The following is a 17,185-nucleotide window of genomic DNA, read 5'->3' on the forward strand; positions in this document are numbered from 1 at the left end:
ATGTTTATAGTGTCAAAAAGTTTCTTCATATCATGCACATTGTAATAATGATCACGCATAGGTTGCAGGTCAAAACACTCTATCATAAAGTGCGTAACAGTGAATGGTTCATTGCAAGAAACGCACTCCGGTGGGTCTTCACCTTTTAGTATGTGGGAGTGTGTGATATAAGTATGACCAATTCATATTCTTGCAATGACTATCTCCTCCCTATGCATGGTTCTGTAAGAAGGAGTCCATTCTCCTAGAGTTGGCTTGATTGCATGAAGTTTGTTATTCAATGCATCATTACATGATGCCTGCCACTTCTGACATAGGGACTTTCTGACACTAGGTTTAAAATCAGTATACGGTATTTTAAAATCAGATGGTTCTTGAATAAGGGCCATTTTAGCAGCGCGATCGGCTTTTTCGTTACCTTTAATACCAATAAGGCTAGGTAACCAACAGTATATTATATTGTGGGAGACACTCAGCTCGGTATTTTTGACTAGTATGTTTTTCAATAATGGATTCTCCAGTTTTCTATTGTGTAGTGACTGGAGTACTGATAGTGAGTCAGAGAAGATGATACTGTTTAAAATACTTTTCTTTTCTATATGTTGCAGAGCACGGTCTATTGCTCTGATTTCGGCTGTAAAAATTGATGTTCCATTTGGTAAACGAACTTGTGTTGTGTGATTTCCACAAACAAAGGCTGCAGCAGCCTTTTCCTCATCCTTTGATCCATCGGTGTAAATTCTTGTGTAGTTTTTAAATTCGGTGAGGAGTTCATGGTAAGAGTTGTGGAAGACAGAAGGGTTTGTTTCAGATTTTTTTCCATCGTGTAGCGTAAAAAGTACTTTTGGTTGTTTAAGTAGCCAGAGTGGTGTTTCGGAGATGGACGTTTTCTGAATTTTAGAAAGATCTAGTTTTGTACTGTCAAGGCTGGATGATATTCTAATGCCAAAGGAAGGTATGGCGTTTGGTTTGTTTTCGTATAAGCTTTTGTATTTGGGTTGAAAAACAGCCGAAAAAGCAGGATTTAGAGGGTTTGATTTTAATTTGAGAGCATACTGTGCGGAAAGCATTTCTCTACGGTGCGATAATAGTGATTAGTTCGCTTCAGCTAGTAGGCTTTCACACAGGGATGTTTTAAATGCTCCCAGAGCCAGTCTTATTCCCTGATGATGAATTGGATCAAGCATCTGAAGATATGACTTTCGGGCTGAACCATACATAATGCAACCATAGTCCAGTTTGGAACAAATAAACGTTCTATATAAATTGAGGATGACTTTTCTATCAGCACCCCAGTCAGTGTGCGCTACTACTTTAAGTAGGTTAAATGCTTTTAAGCATTTAGCTTTCAAGTTCTTTAGGTCTGGAATAAAAGTCAGTTTTCTGTCAAAGATAATACCTAAAAACTTTGTTTCCTCAACAACTGGAATAGATGTTCGGTCCAGAGTGAGGTTAGGTTCGTCATGATGTCTTCACAACTGACAGAAATGCAAATATACTGTTTTGGATTTAGAGAATTTGAAACCGTTTGCATTGGCCCAATTTTGAATCTTGTTTATATTTTGCTGCAGTTGTCTTTCAATTGTGTGCATGTGCTTTGATCGATAACATATTAGAAAATCATCACCGTATAACAAGCAATCCACACCAGGAGCCAAACACTTGGTGATGCTATTAATTTTGATGTTAAAGAGCATCACAGATAAAATACTGCCCTGGGGCACACCCATCTCTTGCTCGTGCAGATCTGAGAGGGTAGAGCCCACTCGTACTTTGAATTCTCTGTCTGAGAGAAAGTTTGATATGAAATAGGGCAGACGGCCTTTTAGATCTAGATCGTGCAGGTCATTTAGTATCCCGTACTTCCATGTCGTGTCATAGGCCTTTTCTAAATCAAAGAAAACCGGTACTAAATGTTCTTTCTTGATAAATGCATCACGGATAAATGTTTCCACTCTAACCAGATGATCATTGGCGCTGCAGCCATATCGAAAGCCACTTTGGAAAGAAGATATTAAATTGTTAGTTTCCAAGTACCAGGCAAGCCGAGAATTGATCATTCGTTCCATTGTTTTGCACACACAGCTGGTGAGTGCCATAGGTCAGTAGCTGTTGGGATCTTCGCTATCTTTACCGGGTTTGGGAACAGGTATTACTGTTGCTTCTTTCCAGATTTTTGGTACATTACCAGTAATCCATAAATCATTGAAGAGTTTCAAAAGAGATGTTAATGATGATTCTGGAAGGGGTTTCAAAAACTGGTAATGTATTTCGTCAGGCCCAGCGGATGTATCATGGGCCTTATCTAAAGTCTCCCTAAGCTCCGATAGTGAGAACAGATGATTATAACTTTCCGAGTTGTTGGATGTGAATTTTAAACGGGACTTTTCTTTTTGAGTTTAAAGTTTTTGGAAGGCTTCTGAATAATTAGATGATGATGAATTTTTGGAGAAACTGTCAGCAAGAGCATTTGCAATGTCACGTTTTGAACTAAAATTGTTATTGTTCCGTGTCAGATGTCGGAGAGGGTTTTGTTTTCTCTTTCCGTTTATTTTGCGTATAGTGTCCCAAACCTTCTTAACAGAGGAACGAGAGTTTAAAGAGGAAATATATTTCTTCCATGATGCTCTTTTACTTTCTTTGATTGTGCGGCGCACTTTGGCCCGGACAATACGATATATATTTAAGTTTTCGGGCGGCAGATGATTATTAAATTTTTTCAATGCTTCTCGGCGTAGTCTAATGGCTTCCTTACATTCCTTAGTGACCCAAGGTTTTGGGGTTCTTTTACAATTCAGCGAGGACTTGGGAATGGATTCTTCTGCAATCTCTATTAAAACAGATGTAAAATGCTGAATAGGGTTATTAACAATGAAAACTGTATCTGCATTCAGCCTAGTTTTACAGAGTGTTTCAAATTTAGTCCAGTCGGTCTTCTTTATATTCCATTGTGGAATTACGTCACCAATTGTAGAGTTAATATTTTCAAGAAATATTGGAAAGTGATCACTGCTGTGAAGGTCATCAGCAACCTTCCATTCGTAGTCCAAAAGCAGCGAAGGAGAACAAATTGTCAAATCGATGCACGTGTATGTACCCGTTCCTGGGTGTAAATATGTCGGTGTTTTGGTGTTATATAGACACAGATCGTGTCTAGAAATAAAGTCTTCAACTTTGTGACCTCTGTCACTTATATGATTTGATCCCCATAAAATGTTATGGGCATTAAAGTCCCCGAGTAAAACAAATGGCGCAGGAAGCTGTTGAACAAGGTCGTCTAATTCGTTTGGTACTAGGTTAATGTTTGGTGGTAAGTAAATAAAGCAAAATGTAATCACTCGATGAAGAGTGACGCTTACAGCAATGGCTTGTAAATTTGTGTTTAAAGGGATGACGCTATGAGGGGCTCTGTTGTTCACAATAACAGAGACTCCTCCTGAGGCCCTGTCAACATTTTAAGAGTAGTTGTTAAACAGGGAGTAGTTTTTAAGTGTGATGTTATCCATATTTTTCAAAAATGTTTCCTGAAGACATAATACTGCAGGATCATGTTCGTTTAAAAGCAGAAGAATATCATGGTAGTTGGCTTTAAGTCCTCTACAGTTCCATTGTAAAATGGTGTTCTTCATTACAAGTTTATATTGAAGATTCTGGAGCTAGGTAAGACCTTTCATGGAGGCAATCTGTTTGGTTATTTATCTGGAGGAAGTACGGGGGTGTATTTTTTGTTGTTAGGTCTAGAGCCACCTTGAGGACATGGAGCAGATTCTTCTGCATCCATGTCCTCTAAGTCTCCAAACCTATTGTGCAGCTTTATGGGGTCATTAGACCCGTTTTGCTGCCTATTTGTTTGCGACTTTTTTTTACTGTTTGGTGATCTTGGTGGTGGAGTATTGTTGAATGTTGTTTGCGTCGATGTTGAGTTTTTCTGGGGTTTGTAGTGTGGGATGTTCGAGTCAGAATGGGATTCAGGTGGGTTTGTTTGAGTTTGGGCGCCTTTCGTTGCTTTTTGGTTGCTCTTCACTACAGCTGAGAAGGATGGGCCAGGGAGTGATCTAGCTTGAACAAGCTTCCTGGCCTCTGGATAGGGGTTGTTGGACGTGTATTTAACCCTCTGGATTTCCTTCTCCTGTTTCCATGTGTCGCATTCCTTTGAATTAGCATGGTGTTCCTTGCCGCAGTTGATGCAATGCAGAGTGGCTTTGCACTCTTGTTCCCGATGAGAGGGGTCACCGCATCGGCCGCATATTTGGCTTCTAGAGCATCGGTCTTCATGATGGCCGTATTTTTGACATTTGTAGCATCGAAGGGGATTTGGTATGTATATCTCAACCTTAACTTGTAGGAATCCAACTTTGACCACTTTAGGCTTATTGAAGGTGAGTATAATAGTGTTGGTGTCCTGCAGATTGTTGTTTCGTTTGATACGAATTCTGCGGACTGCAGTGACACCTTCATTTTTTATCCCCTCGACGATTTCTTTGTCGCCGACTCCAGCTAGGTCACGGCAACGAATGACGCCTTTTGATGTATTAAGTGTAGAGTGGGCGAAACAGGTTACTGGAATATCGTGAAAGTTCTTAATTTTTTGGATCTTTTCAGTATGTGCTTTACGCTCACACTCTACAAGCAGGCCGCCTGATTTTAGTTTTTTTTACACTTTTCGGCTTGCCGACTAATCCAAGTATAGTCTTTTCGACTATAAATGGCGATAGTGCAGCAAGTGGTTTAGACTCATCTTTCAATTGGATGACCATGAAGCGAGGAAAGGATTCCACACTACATGGCTCATCATCTGACTCTGATCCAGTTTTGGTACGTTTATTTTGGGTTTTTTTTTTAAGTTATCTGTGATGGCTTGAATAAAAATTCAGCACCCGTGCTCCCCACCCACCAAAAAGCCCAACAAGGGGACACTTTTCAAGTGCCAGGGATACAGAGATGCCATACTCAGTTGATAAAATTACCTTTGATTGACCCTGAAGTCGCCAATTTCTAAGGTCGGTAAAAGTACCTCCCGATTGACCCGTTAAGCCACCGCCTTCTAGGAAGTCTTCTAAGACTTAGGAAAGGCAAAGATAAAGGAAAAGGCTATAGGGGCAACAGTGGTATCAAGAGAGATACAAGGAGAAAGATAAAGAAGGTGAGAGAGTAAATAAAGACTTCCAAGGGCTCGGCGTGACCAGCCGATTTGTCGGAACCGGGCCCATCCCGACCACCCGTCTAAGAGAAGTAGAGGCCAAAGTAGTGTATTGCATGGAAAGCCTCTGCTCAACTACCAGGATCCTTTCCTCCCCCGACACGGGACGCAACCCACAGCAAACAGGTTGCCTCTACTTAGTCACCTTTTACGACACGTAGCGAGGCACATCGGGCCAATTCTACGACCACGGACCCGCAGGGGGAACATGAACTGACTCACCACCTCAAGTTCGTAGTTGTTGATGATGATGCTTGGGGGGTCCGCGTCCTGAACCATCACATTTGTTTTCTTTAGGCTTATGGTTAACCCAAACTCATTGCATGCTTTAGCAAAGTGGGCCATCAGGCGCTGAAGCTCAGCTTCTGCGTGGGTGGCTAGAGCAGCATCGCCTGCGAAGAGCACGCCCCCGATGGTTACTTCACGCACTTTGCTCTTTGCCTTCAGTCGTGCCAGGTTGAACAGTTTGCCGTCTGATCGTGTGTGCAGGTAAATCCCTTCTGTGGACGTCCCAAAGGCGTGCTTTAGCAGGACTGCGAAGAAGATGCCGAAGAGCGTGGGGGCAAGGACACAGCCCTGTTTAACTCCACTGCGGATGTCAAAGGGGTCGGATGTTGAGCCATCGTACTGCACTGTGCCTTTCATGTCATCGTGGAAGGACTGGATCATGCTTAGCAGCTTTGGAGGGCAACCAATTTTCGCCAGGATTGTGAAGAGTCTGTCTCTGCTGATTAGATCAAATGCCTTGGTGAGGTCTATAAAGGCCAGGAAGAGGGGCCTGTGTTGTTCTCTGCATTTTTCCTGCAGCTGCCTGACAGAGAAGATCATGTCGATTGTGGACCTCTCTGAGCAGAACCCGCACTGCGACTCTGGGTAAACTCTGTCAGCAAGTGTCTGCAATCTGCTCAGGATGACGCGTGCGAAAACTTTACCCACGATGCTGAGAAGTGATATGCCCCTGTAGTTGTTGCAGTCACTTCTGTCGCCCTTGTTCTTGTACAGGGTTATGATGTTAGCGTCTCTCATGTCCTAAGGCACTGCACCCTCGTCCCAGCACTGGCAAAGGAGGTCGAGCAGGTGTGTGAGCAGCACGCTACATCCGCAGTTGATGAGTTCTGCTGTGACACCATCCTGCCCTGGGGCTTTACCTAGGGACAGTTTCTCTAAGGCCTTCTTTAGTTTGTCTACAGTAGGTTTCTCGTACAGTTCGGCCAAGAGAGGTAGGTTTTCAATGGCGTTGAGGGCATCATTGGTCATGTGGTTCTCTTTGGAGTACAGTTCAGAGTAGTATTCCACCCAATGCTCCATCTGCTTGCCCTTGTTGTGGATGGTATCGCCTGTGGCAGACTTCAGTGGTGCTGTCAGATTCTTCATGGGACCTATTGCTTTCTTTATGCCATCGTATTTGCCTCTGATGTTTCCAATATCTGCTGCTGACTGGATACTCTGACAGAGCTGAAGCCAGTATTCACTGGCACACTGCCGTGCTAATCTCTGCACTTTGCTTCTGGTAGACCTGTATGCCTGTAGTGTCTTCTGGCAGGGGGATCGCTTGTATTGCAGGTGAGCACTGCAACGCTCTTCTATGGCTGGCATGAGTGTGGCAGAGTTAGCCTCAAACCAGTCATTGTTCTTTGATTGCTTCTTACCAAAGATCCATGTGGCTGTGTTTTATACAGTCTCTCTGATGTGATCCCATCTTTGTTTGGCACTGCCGTTGAGGGGTTCTGAGTCAAACGTCTTGGAAAGAGCATAGGTGAATTCCTCAGCCTTGTCTGGATATGATGTCTTGCTCACATCAATGCGTGGTTGACCCTCTTGCCTAGAGTGATGGATCTTCTTTGGCTGAAGCTTCATTTTGCAGCACACCAGCGAGTGGTCAGTGTCGCAGTCAGCACTGTGGAAGGTACGGGTAAGAAGCACACCCTTCATGGCTGACCGTCTTGTAATGATCAAGTCCAGCTGGTGCCAGTGTTTAGACTAGGGATGCCTCCAAGACACTTTGTGCTGTGGCTTTGTCTGAAAGAATGAATTGGTGATACTGAGTTCTTGGTACGAGCACATCTCTAGAAGGCGCTGCCCATTCTCATTCATCTTCCCAAAGCCAAACTTGCCAAGACAGGAGGGCCAAGAGTCACGATCGGCACCCACCATAGCATTGAAGTCACCCAGCAAAATCAAGTTCTCTTCCTTGGGAATTTTGTCGATGAGCGAGTTTAACTCATCATAAAACTCATCCTTGGTATCTGTGGAGGATCTTAGGGCGGGAGCGTAAACGCTGATCAGGTTGACAGGCCCGTTTGTGGTGTGGAGGAGGAGGGATAACAGTCTTCCATTTCCTTGTTGGCAGGGTTCTATCATCCCCAGCAGAGTGTTCCTGATAGCAAATCCAACACCAAACTCTCTGGCTTCATCTGCGCTCTTTCCTTGCCATAAGAATGTGTACTTCTTTTCTCTGAGGGACCCAGAATCTGGTAGTCACTAGGACAATAAATTCACTGATAGTGAAATCGGGCCTTTTACATCAGAAACAAAATATATTTTAAAAAAACAGTACAATTCATCTGACAAAAAATGTGCACAATTCTTTTTATTTTTGTGACTTTGCCTGCATAGAATTAAAAATGTTGTGGGATATCTGAGCATTTTGGGAGGATTTTCATGATTGCATTTCTCAGATGCTACCCTGGCAAGCCATCCACAAAGTGTGGTAACCGCTGATGGTGAAGAACTCAAGTTATTGTACTGAAACGAAATTGGTAAACAGACAGACTGACAACATTATAACATAATATGTCCCACTTTATGGCAGGCATATAACAAAGGAAAAAGAAATGTTGACATATGCTAATGAACTGAAATGAGAACCAAAATGTAATCCCATTAAAGAAACTATTACTTCACAAACTACATAATTATCTTAATTACCTGAGCTTTTATTTTTACATCCTTCTCCTCATCTATTTCTTTTTTCTTAATCTCTGTAGGGCTCGATACTGAGTCTGTCCCAGCTATGACAGTGTGATCCTTATCTTCAGTAACCAAGGTTGTGCTGACAAGACTGGTTGGGTCCAACCCTGAAACCATATCCAGGGGATTCAGATCCCCTGTCCCTAAATGAACAGTATCCCTATCCACAGCTGCATTCTGACGAGTAACAGAAACAGTGAGCTGACTATCTGTAGAAGGATCTGCATTGGCAGAAACCATCTGTGGGTGCTGTAACTGAGTCAATTTCCTTTGCTTCAAAGCTTCTTTCATTTGGTTTTCAAATGTCTGAAGATCATTATAGTCTTTTGAAATGACTTTCATGAAATAGAATGTAAACTTCAAGATGCTCATGTTTGCTTCTGATCCATCATTGGCAACAAGCAAATTAATTAATGGTTTAATGATTTGCTGGTTTTCTTTCCATTTCATCAACTCGTCTCTGGCCTTCAAACCTTGTTCTCCTGCATCCTTCAAGCAATCTGGTAATGCTACATAATTTAAAAGAATACAGTAAAAGGTATGAATACTGAGATACTGTATTTATTCCCAGAAAACAATTTGGGTACAACATCTTTCGACCTAAAAGTAATATTAACAGAAAAAAACACCAATTTTTTTTTAAATATAACTTCATTACAGTGGAAAATCATATCTCATTGTGAACCCCAAAATATTAATCAAAAGACACTTTAAACTAGTTTGTAAGGATACCATTTGCAATAGCAGGAAAAATTAATGTTGTTTTAATTATTTCATGAATGAATCAACTACACAATAACAAAGACATGGCAAAAGTCAATGTGCCCAAAGTGACATTTTCATTTGATATAATTTTTGAAGGATTGTCTGACGGAATTTACTAAAGTTTCTTCAATAGTCATTTCTCATACTAATACATGCCTAAAAATGACTTCACTTTAAACTTAGTACCCCAGAGAGACTGGCACTCAAATGGCCAAAAAAGAATTCACAGGAATCCAAGATAAGATATTTTCTTCTTTCTAACTGCTGAGTGCCGAAACCATTTCTGATATTCTTCAGCATAAATGACATTTTCAAGATGGCCACTGTGACAGCCATATTGGATGTAAGATCAGAACAATATGACCATCCATTCAAAATAAGTAGCAATATCAAGGTTTCTAAGATAGACCTCGTGACAGCCACACAGCGAATGTGTGATTGGCACCATTATCATTTAGGACCGAATAAATAAGAATTTTTTTGGTCAAAACCTGATGTTGATATGAAGATGTGTTCAAGGTTGAGCAGCAATAACATGGTTTAAAAGATGACAACTATGGTGGCCATCATGATGTAAGGTAGGCATCATTTTCATTTTGGACCAAACAATTAAATGCCAATATGGCTTTCTGTTTCAGAGTGGTACTTTTCAAGATGGCTGCCATGGTGGCTATACTGATCAACACAGAGTATACATGTTATCTGCAACAAATTTAGATCTGTTGTGTAGTAACTAAGTTTTGTCAGTTATGGGCTATATTTTCTTTGAGATGTTAACCTTGACTGAATAGGGACAAGCAGAAATTCTACCTGTTGCAAGTCCTTTAGGGATTACATAAAATAAGCAAAGTATTAAATCAAGAAGATGGCTAGGTAGCCCCAATTCATCAATGGATATGAAACATAATTTAGTAAGATGCCATTACTTGTAAAGTGTAGTACAAGATAAATACAAATTACAGCACACCAGCATGGCACTAACATATACTTCAGATCAATGCACATTGTATGTAATGTCCTTTGCGCAGATAAGCTAAACATATTACCGATGCCAAGATGTCTTAAATTGGTGCAGTCACATACAGCTCTTGCAAACACCTTGCAAAGGTTGTTAGGCAGGCTATATTTTGTCTGTAGTTGATTCAGTATATACTGAAGTCTAGAAGCCCATGCACCATGATGAGTCAAGCATGTTCCGGAAGTACCCTCCACCTACAATGCAAAAACAACTTACAAATATTGTCAATCAGTCGGAATTCATTTTTTATTATGAGCATCAATTATCATGGTTTTGCAAAAGGATATTTTGGTTGGTACTTTCATTCATGGATTTGGGGAAGTGTTCCACAAAATTATAATTTTTCTTTAGGTCTTTAAACAAAAATATTCTAGTAACCATGAAATCCAGGAAAAATGGTACCAGAAGAAAAGTACTGAAATAACAGTAACAAGTGAAATCATTAATCTAATGTTTCACAAGTTTCCCTTGTTTCTGTTTTTCATCATTACACATGTAATGAACTAAAACTTCCTGACATCAGCCCTCTGTAACCAGGCCTTCTTCCACTCTTCAATACTTCTGTACCATGGCTATATATTTTGGTCTTCAAAAGGTTTCCTAATATTACTGGTAATAAAATCTTAGTACACTTGTCACCATACAAAATCAACAAGTCTTATAAATCAGAACCCCAAATCTTTGTTGATACTAACGGATGATTTGTTGATCTGATCTCACCTGTTCATTTAAAAATGCAATACTGCGACATGCGAATCTTTCCAATCCCGCATACATTCTAGTCATGTGTTGTGTAACAGCCATATCAGGCATGAAATTCAAAATGACCACAGGACATGCGTTGTATTCTTCCACATCGATTTACAAGTTGCTAAACATGATTTGATCTGGAGATATTCTCTAAATACAACCAAAAGGACCCTACAACTAACAATAGTTCAAGAGATGTGAGAAATATTGGTAAGTTTCTAAGATATACACCGATATGTTGCAGACAGACTTGTCTGCAATTATTTTGATGATTTTATGAATAAGTGCTATCAGCCCCACAAATAGTTCATCAGTATTAACACAGATTTGTGGTTCCAATTTATCGGACTTAAAATCAACCAAATGATTGGGTCACTTCACATCATTGTATCTTTGTCACCTATACCAAAAAAAAACAAAAAACAAGCCATTGGGTCTCATCAAAGCTTTGTATACCTATCACCTATACACAACCAAACCGCTGGGTCCTAACACGTCTGCTTCAAGAAATGTTACTAAATTGCATCATGACATCACACATAATCATCTCTTGGGTCTTCAGCTTTCTCTAAGACCTCTTTGAGACAATAAGCACCGACATTCAACAGTTTGCCCTTGGGCTAATGAACATTTGTACCCTTGGGCTACAGCACCTCTGTATCCTTAGGATACAGGAGATTTGTACCCTTGGGCTCGTGCTCATTTGTACCCTTGGGCTACAGGACATCTATACCCTTTGGCTACTTTACATTTCTACCCTTGATCACATCTGTACCCATGGGCTACAGGACATCTGTACTCTTGGGTTACGGCACAAATATTAGTGAGAAGCATAATGTATATTCACAGATATCATATCTTCTTGTCTCTAACTGAACAATGTACAATGTGACCCCCACTATAACACAGTAGTTGGGAGCCATATAACCTAACTGTGTTATAGACCGAACTGTGTGATTAGCAACCAGGTCAGTTAGCTGAAGAAAATGATGCATGTACCCCAAAAAGTTTGTGTGTGTGTGTGTGTGTGTGTGTGTGTGTGTGTGTGGTTAAGGGTAGGTAATAAATGTGGGCGCAAAAATCCGTGCTTCATTGGCACAGTTATCATCTTAAATTGGTGCATATTAAATGATAAATACACCTGCAATGAAAACATAAGGGCATATATATACCACACTGATGTCTTCTAATCATCATTTATAGGCAGTAACCTAATTTAGGCCATTTACATGTCACAATTGCAGCCTTATACACCAGTCTATATACAGTAGTCCCCCTCTTATAAGACCACCCCTAATGCAGCAGGGAAGTGGCCTTATAATGCGGGTGGCCTTTCTAGAGGGGGATGACAAATGCGAATAGTAAACACATGAAAAAAGTCACACAAGTACATTTAATTTTAAATATTTAATATTTTAATTAAAAAATCACATGCATGATGTGAAATAAATGTAAAACAAACTTTGTCATCATTTGCAAAAGAATGCATGAATAACCAATGATACAGTTTTAAAACTGTCTTTATAATTATGTTACAGTTCACATCACGTCACTTTGTTGGTAATAGTCTAAAAAACAAACCAGTCTCATCACATTAAAAATATCCTTGCTGTCATATCCCCTGCATATATCGTTTAGTCTTTTGTTCCAATCTTCGACAACTTTATTATTAACATCAGCTGATTCGCCGCTAATGACAGAACACTTGATATTGTGTCTCACTTGAAATATGTGCAACCATCCGTTACTTGCGGTAAAGTCGTCATATCCCAGTTCAACTGACAAAATTTTTGCTTTTTCTTGTCTTTCAAATCAGGATACAAACGTCTCCTGGCTCAAACAATCTTCCTTTCTCCGTCCATTTCACCTTTCCACTTCTGCAGAATTGTTTCATTATCTTTCACAATATTGTTTATCTGAGTCTTCCCGACGTTAGTTTTCTGCAAGGATCCTCGACGACACCCCCACCCCACCCCCACCCCTGGTCAGTTGAATTACTTTCACGTTCTCCTCTAAACTGAAAATTTGTATTTTCCTCCATGACATGTTGATCTTTTTGCAGTAAGTTATTCATGTTGCCAACTACAATACTGATAAAACAATTTTGTATGCATCTAAACAAATTGCCCTGTGTTTTTAAAGGAAGTGATCTTGTCACGTGATTCGTTAGTCGCAGTCTGGTACCCTATTGTTTTTATACATTTCTTGAAACTAGGTGAGAAGCCAAAACAGCTTCGATATGTACCATTAACATCACGCAGATCTGACCTCACGGCCGCTAGGATTCGTAATTTTGACAATTATTGTCAGTAGTAATAGCCACTGATTACCAAAGTGAACAAGCTCAACATCTTACTAAGGGAAGCCATAAAGGCTATTAAACCATTTTCCTGCTGACTTTGGTATTGTACATCGATACTGCCACTTCTCAGCTCTTGCTACTGTATTCTTAACAATTATCAGAGTGACTAAACCGGACATCTTATGATAACACAGCAATAAGGCTAATTGGATTACATGTACGTACCCTTTTGTATGGATTAAAATTTGAGTCTTTCTCGGTTTTTATGGAATAAATTTGGCTTCTCGTCAGGCGTAAATGATATAATATTAACTTTAGTGGTAAATGTACTTTACTCAACACTTCTTTCAGTAACGAAAACCTGACATCGGGAAACAGAAATCGGATTACTTAACACACGTTATGAATACAATACTGGTTCTGGATACATATTCAAATAAAATGCGGCCGCTTGTGAGGGGTAAATTTTATGATTTTGCACTAATATGCTGGCCGCTGGTCGCATTAGGCGGGTGGCCTTTCGCGAGGGGTACTTTTGAACACAAACTCGTCGGTGCCAACGGATTCTGGCCGTAAGGAGCGGGTGGCCGCTGGTCAGGGGGGGCCGTTCAAGAGGGGGACTACTGTACTGGAAGTGATGTACTTTTCTCCTTGCCTGTATTCACATAAAAAAAATCTCAGATCAAACCTTTGTCCCAAAATATTAACTTTTAATTTTTCCAGTCACATGTTTACTGAAAAATCAGGGGAGCAAATTCTATATAAACATGGCTCAAATAAAAGTGCATATAGGATATTATATGCTTGCAATGGAAGCGACACCATTGCTTGGAAGGAGCCAACCCTGACACAAAATTCTGACAGCTCATGACCTAATAAATATTCCTGATTCAAGAGAAGAAACAGTAAACATGTTTTCCATATGGCTGAAATAGACGCATATCATTATTAGGAAAGCAACTCTGGAATCATATATCAATGGAGTGTATTCTTAGAAAACATTTCAACTAAGTCTGATTAAAACTGGCTCAGCTATTCTAAAGAAGTTGAAAATGTTTTTTTTCCAGACAGTTGCAAAGAAATCATACTGCTGCTTGGGAAGGTGCCATATAATTGTTTTTCTTTTGGATAAAGCATGTCCTTCCACACAACTGATCTGATTCAAACTGGCCCAATCATTCTAGATATTAAGTAGAAAAAAGGCTTCCTATCTTGCTGCTAAGAAAGCAAAATTATGAATAGGAACCACCCTGGTCTCATTTTTACACTAATTCTCATAACAAACACTCTAACTAGTTGATAGAAATTGGCTCAGTTGTTTATCAGAAGTCAAAAATAGATTTTCTATTCAGATGCTATGTAAACCAGTAGCTAGGGTACCACTCTATATGTAACTTTAATGCAGCATGCTACACATTTTTTTTCCACAAGTCTGATCAAAGTTGGGTCAGTAGATGCATAAATAGTAGGAGACCTGCCCTAGTGTCCTCACAAAAATGGGACTCTCACTAGAAACATAGCAATAAAATCATTTTAACAATACCAAGAATCAATGGTCATCCTAATTTCCCCTGGCAAATTTTCTACAAAACTGTCACATTTATAGCAGTCATATGCTTCCCACGGTCAGAAGTCATGTGTTTCCTAACCAAATGGTTTATTGCTGCTTTAAGCGGTCATTGGAGTGCATCTACACTGACTGCTAAGTCTATGCAGACATGACTTTTGCTTCACGAGGAAGGCATTATTTCAATACAGGAAAATCATGTGAATTGATGTGCAGTCGTTTTTATCTTCAGGAAATAATAGTAAGTGAAAGGTGACAATATGTCAAATCTGAAAGTGAGGTAGTTTTTATCATTAGAGTAAATATGTCAAATCTGAAAGTGTGGCAGTTTTTATCACTAGAGTCAATATGTCAAATCTAAAAGTGTGGCAGTTTTTATCATAGAATCAATATGTCAAATATGAAAGTGTGGCAGTTTTTATAATTAAGAGTCAACATGTCAAATCTGAAAGTGTGGCAGTTTTTATAATTAGAGTCAACATGTCAAATCTGAAATGTGGCAGTTTTTATCATTAGAGTAAATATGTCAAATCTGAAAGTGTGGCAGTTTTTATCACTAGAGCCAATATGTCAAATCTAAAAGTGTGGCAGTTTTTATCATAGAATCAACATGTCAAATCTGAAAGTGTGGCAGTTTTTATCATAGAGTAAATATGTCAAATTTGAAAGTGTGGCAGTTTTTATAATTAGAGTCAACATGTCAAATCTGAAATGTCGCAGTTTTTATCATAGAGTCAATATGTCAAATCTGAAAGTGTGGTAGTTTCTCTCATTAGTTTTGCCTGTCACCCGACCCATCTTAGTGATTTAGTTTTTATCATTAGAGGTTTGAATTCATTTGCTGATGATGAACAAAGTAGTCATGATGTCGCAGCAGAAATGGAAGTTTCCCTTGTGCCAGTGTGACAGGTATACTTCTATTATCATGTATTTACCTGTGAATTAGAGCTATCTCTAAAGAAAAAGAGTTCACTTTTAATAAGAGATACAGTTATGTCAATTTCATTACAGTCAGGGGACATCATGTCTAAAATCTTGTCTGAAAAAGCAGGTCTCAGTTCATGTGTCACAAAGAATAGCAATATACAGCTTCATTTGATTCCCCAGCCATCATAGGCCTCTGACTTAGATCGATGATCCATTGCTCTTGGCATGTTTACCAATTTACTAATCCAGATATTATTTTTAAAGCAAGAACAGATCTTTCTAAGCTTAATTTAAACAAGCTTGCTATTCAAAAAGCCTGTCCTGTTTTGTAAGTTAGTAGTGAAATCAGTGTTTTGTAACAAGTGAGAATGATACAAAAATCGTGTGTGGAACATGCATCTGGAAGAGAACAATATATACACATATTTTATGATTTTGTTGAATAGTGCACATAAAAAGAATCTATAATAATAATATTAATAATAACAATAGTAATACTAATAATAATTATAATGATAATAATGATAATGATATTCAGTGAATGGTATTTGTTCAAAAACCAATTCTGAAGGAAGAACCTCTTACAGAGGTCACCTGTTTATGAAAGCCAGTTTAGCTTTTTCCCATGGGTGTTCAAAGCAATATTCAAGGAATGAATTTACTGTAAAATTTTGTGCTTAAGATGGGTGGATGTTACAAACTTAGTTCCAGTTTTTGCTCAATAATGAATATTAGATAATAGTCCTTTCACAGATTCATACCTGCATTTTCTGCCCTGGAACAAAACCATCTAAATGGCTAGGTCCAGCTGCCCCTCTGTAAAAAAGCAAAATTATTTTAAACACGTTCTTCACCCTCAATTATACTGGTTGTGCTAAATGTGATGGAACCATAGATTCTTAGTATACCGTACACTGTTTGTCTCTTTATACAGTATGTATGATCTTATCATTGTCAGGAAAATCAATTAAACCTGAGCATAATCGCTGTACTGGAATTTCTTGACTTGTGTTTCTGTCATATTACATAACAATATAATTTTAATCTTTCCATCCATCTCTTCATATACAGGTATAATGTTAAAAAAGCATTTTGAGATGCGCTACATTTAATATGGTTTGAAAACTTCAAAGTGCCAAACACCAATTAAGGCAAATCTGATTAGGAATCTTTTTATTCAATCATACATAATGCCAAACACCAATTAAGGCAAATCTTGTTAGGAATCTTTTCAATCAATCATACAAAATGCCAAACACCAATCAAGGTAAATCTGATTAGGAATCTTTTCAATCAATCATAAAAAGTGCCAAACATTAAGGCAAATCAGATTAGGAATCTTTTTAATCAATCATACAAAGTTAGCCCTATTCACCCAACTTCTCAACTTGAGTGTACACTTGAACTCAACATTTGATGTTTGATAATAAACAAAATGATTTATACACAAGAGATTGAAAACTGCAATGTGTTTAGCTTATTATTGCTGTTCAAAATGTAAAGTTTTAAATGCATGCATATCAAATATGATGCAATGCAAAGAAAATATTTATTTTTTTTGGTCTCCAAGTTTAAGTTTTCTCAGTTTAAGGATTTTGCATAGGTGGTGACTCACCCTTCATTTCTGCCTTTTATCCCAGTACTGGCACTAGCTGCAAATAAATGTAAGAGAAACTTTAAATTATA

At 39.0% G+C, this 17,185-nt stretch overlaps 1 protein-coding gene across 1 annotated transcript in view; it reads right to left on the reverse strand.

The window, feature by feature from the left end:
- The window catches only part of LOC149782770 (uncharacterized), a 75,156-nt gene that overhangs the window by 33,850 nt on the left and 24,121 nt on the right, over positions 1-17,185 (reverse strand). The window contains exons 5-8 of the mRNA XM_089934266.1: positions 17,115-17,151; positions 16,261-16,315; positions 9,982-10,147; positions 8,129-8,679 (exon numbers count right to left, since the gene is read on the reverse strand). Coding sequence (XP_089790392.1) covers positions 8,129-8,679; positions 9,982-10,147; positions 16,261-16,315; positions 17,115-17,151 — 809 coding nt within the window. The remainder of the gene's footprint in view (positions 1-8,128; positions 8,680-9,981; positions 10,148-16,260; positions 16,316-17,114; positions 17,152-17,185) is intronic.

Source organism: Sinohyriopsis cumingii, chromosome 15 (genome assembly GCF_028554795.1).
Source record: "Sinohyriopsis cumingii isolate HCF-2022 chromosome 15, ASM2855479v2, whole genome shotgun sequence".
Classification (NCBI taxonomy): Eukaryota; Metazoa; Mollusca; class Bivalvia; order Unionida; family Unionidae; genus Sinohyriopsis; species Sinohyriopsis cumingii.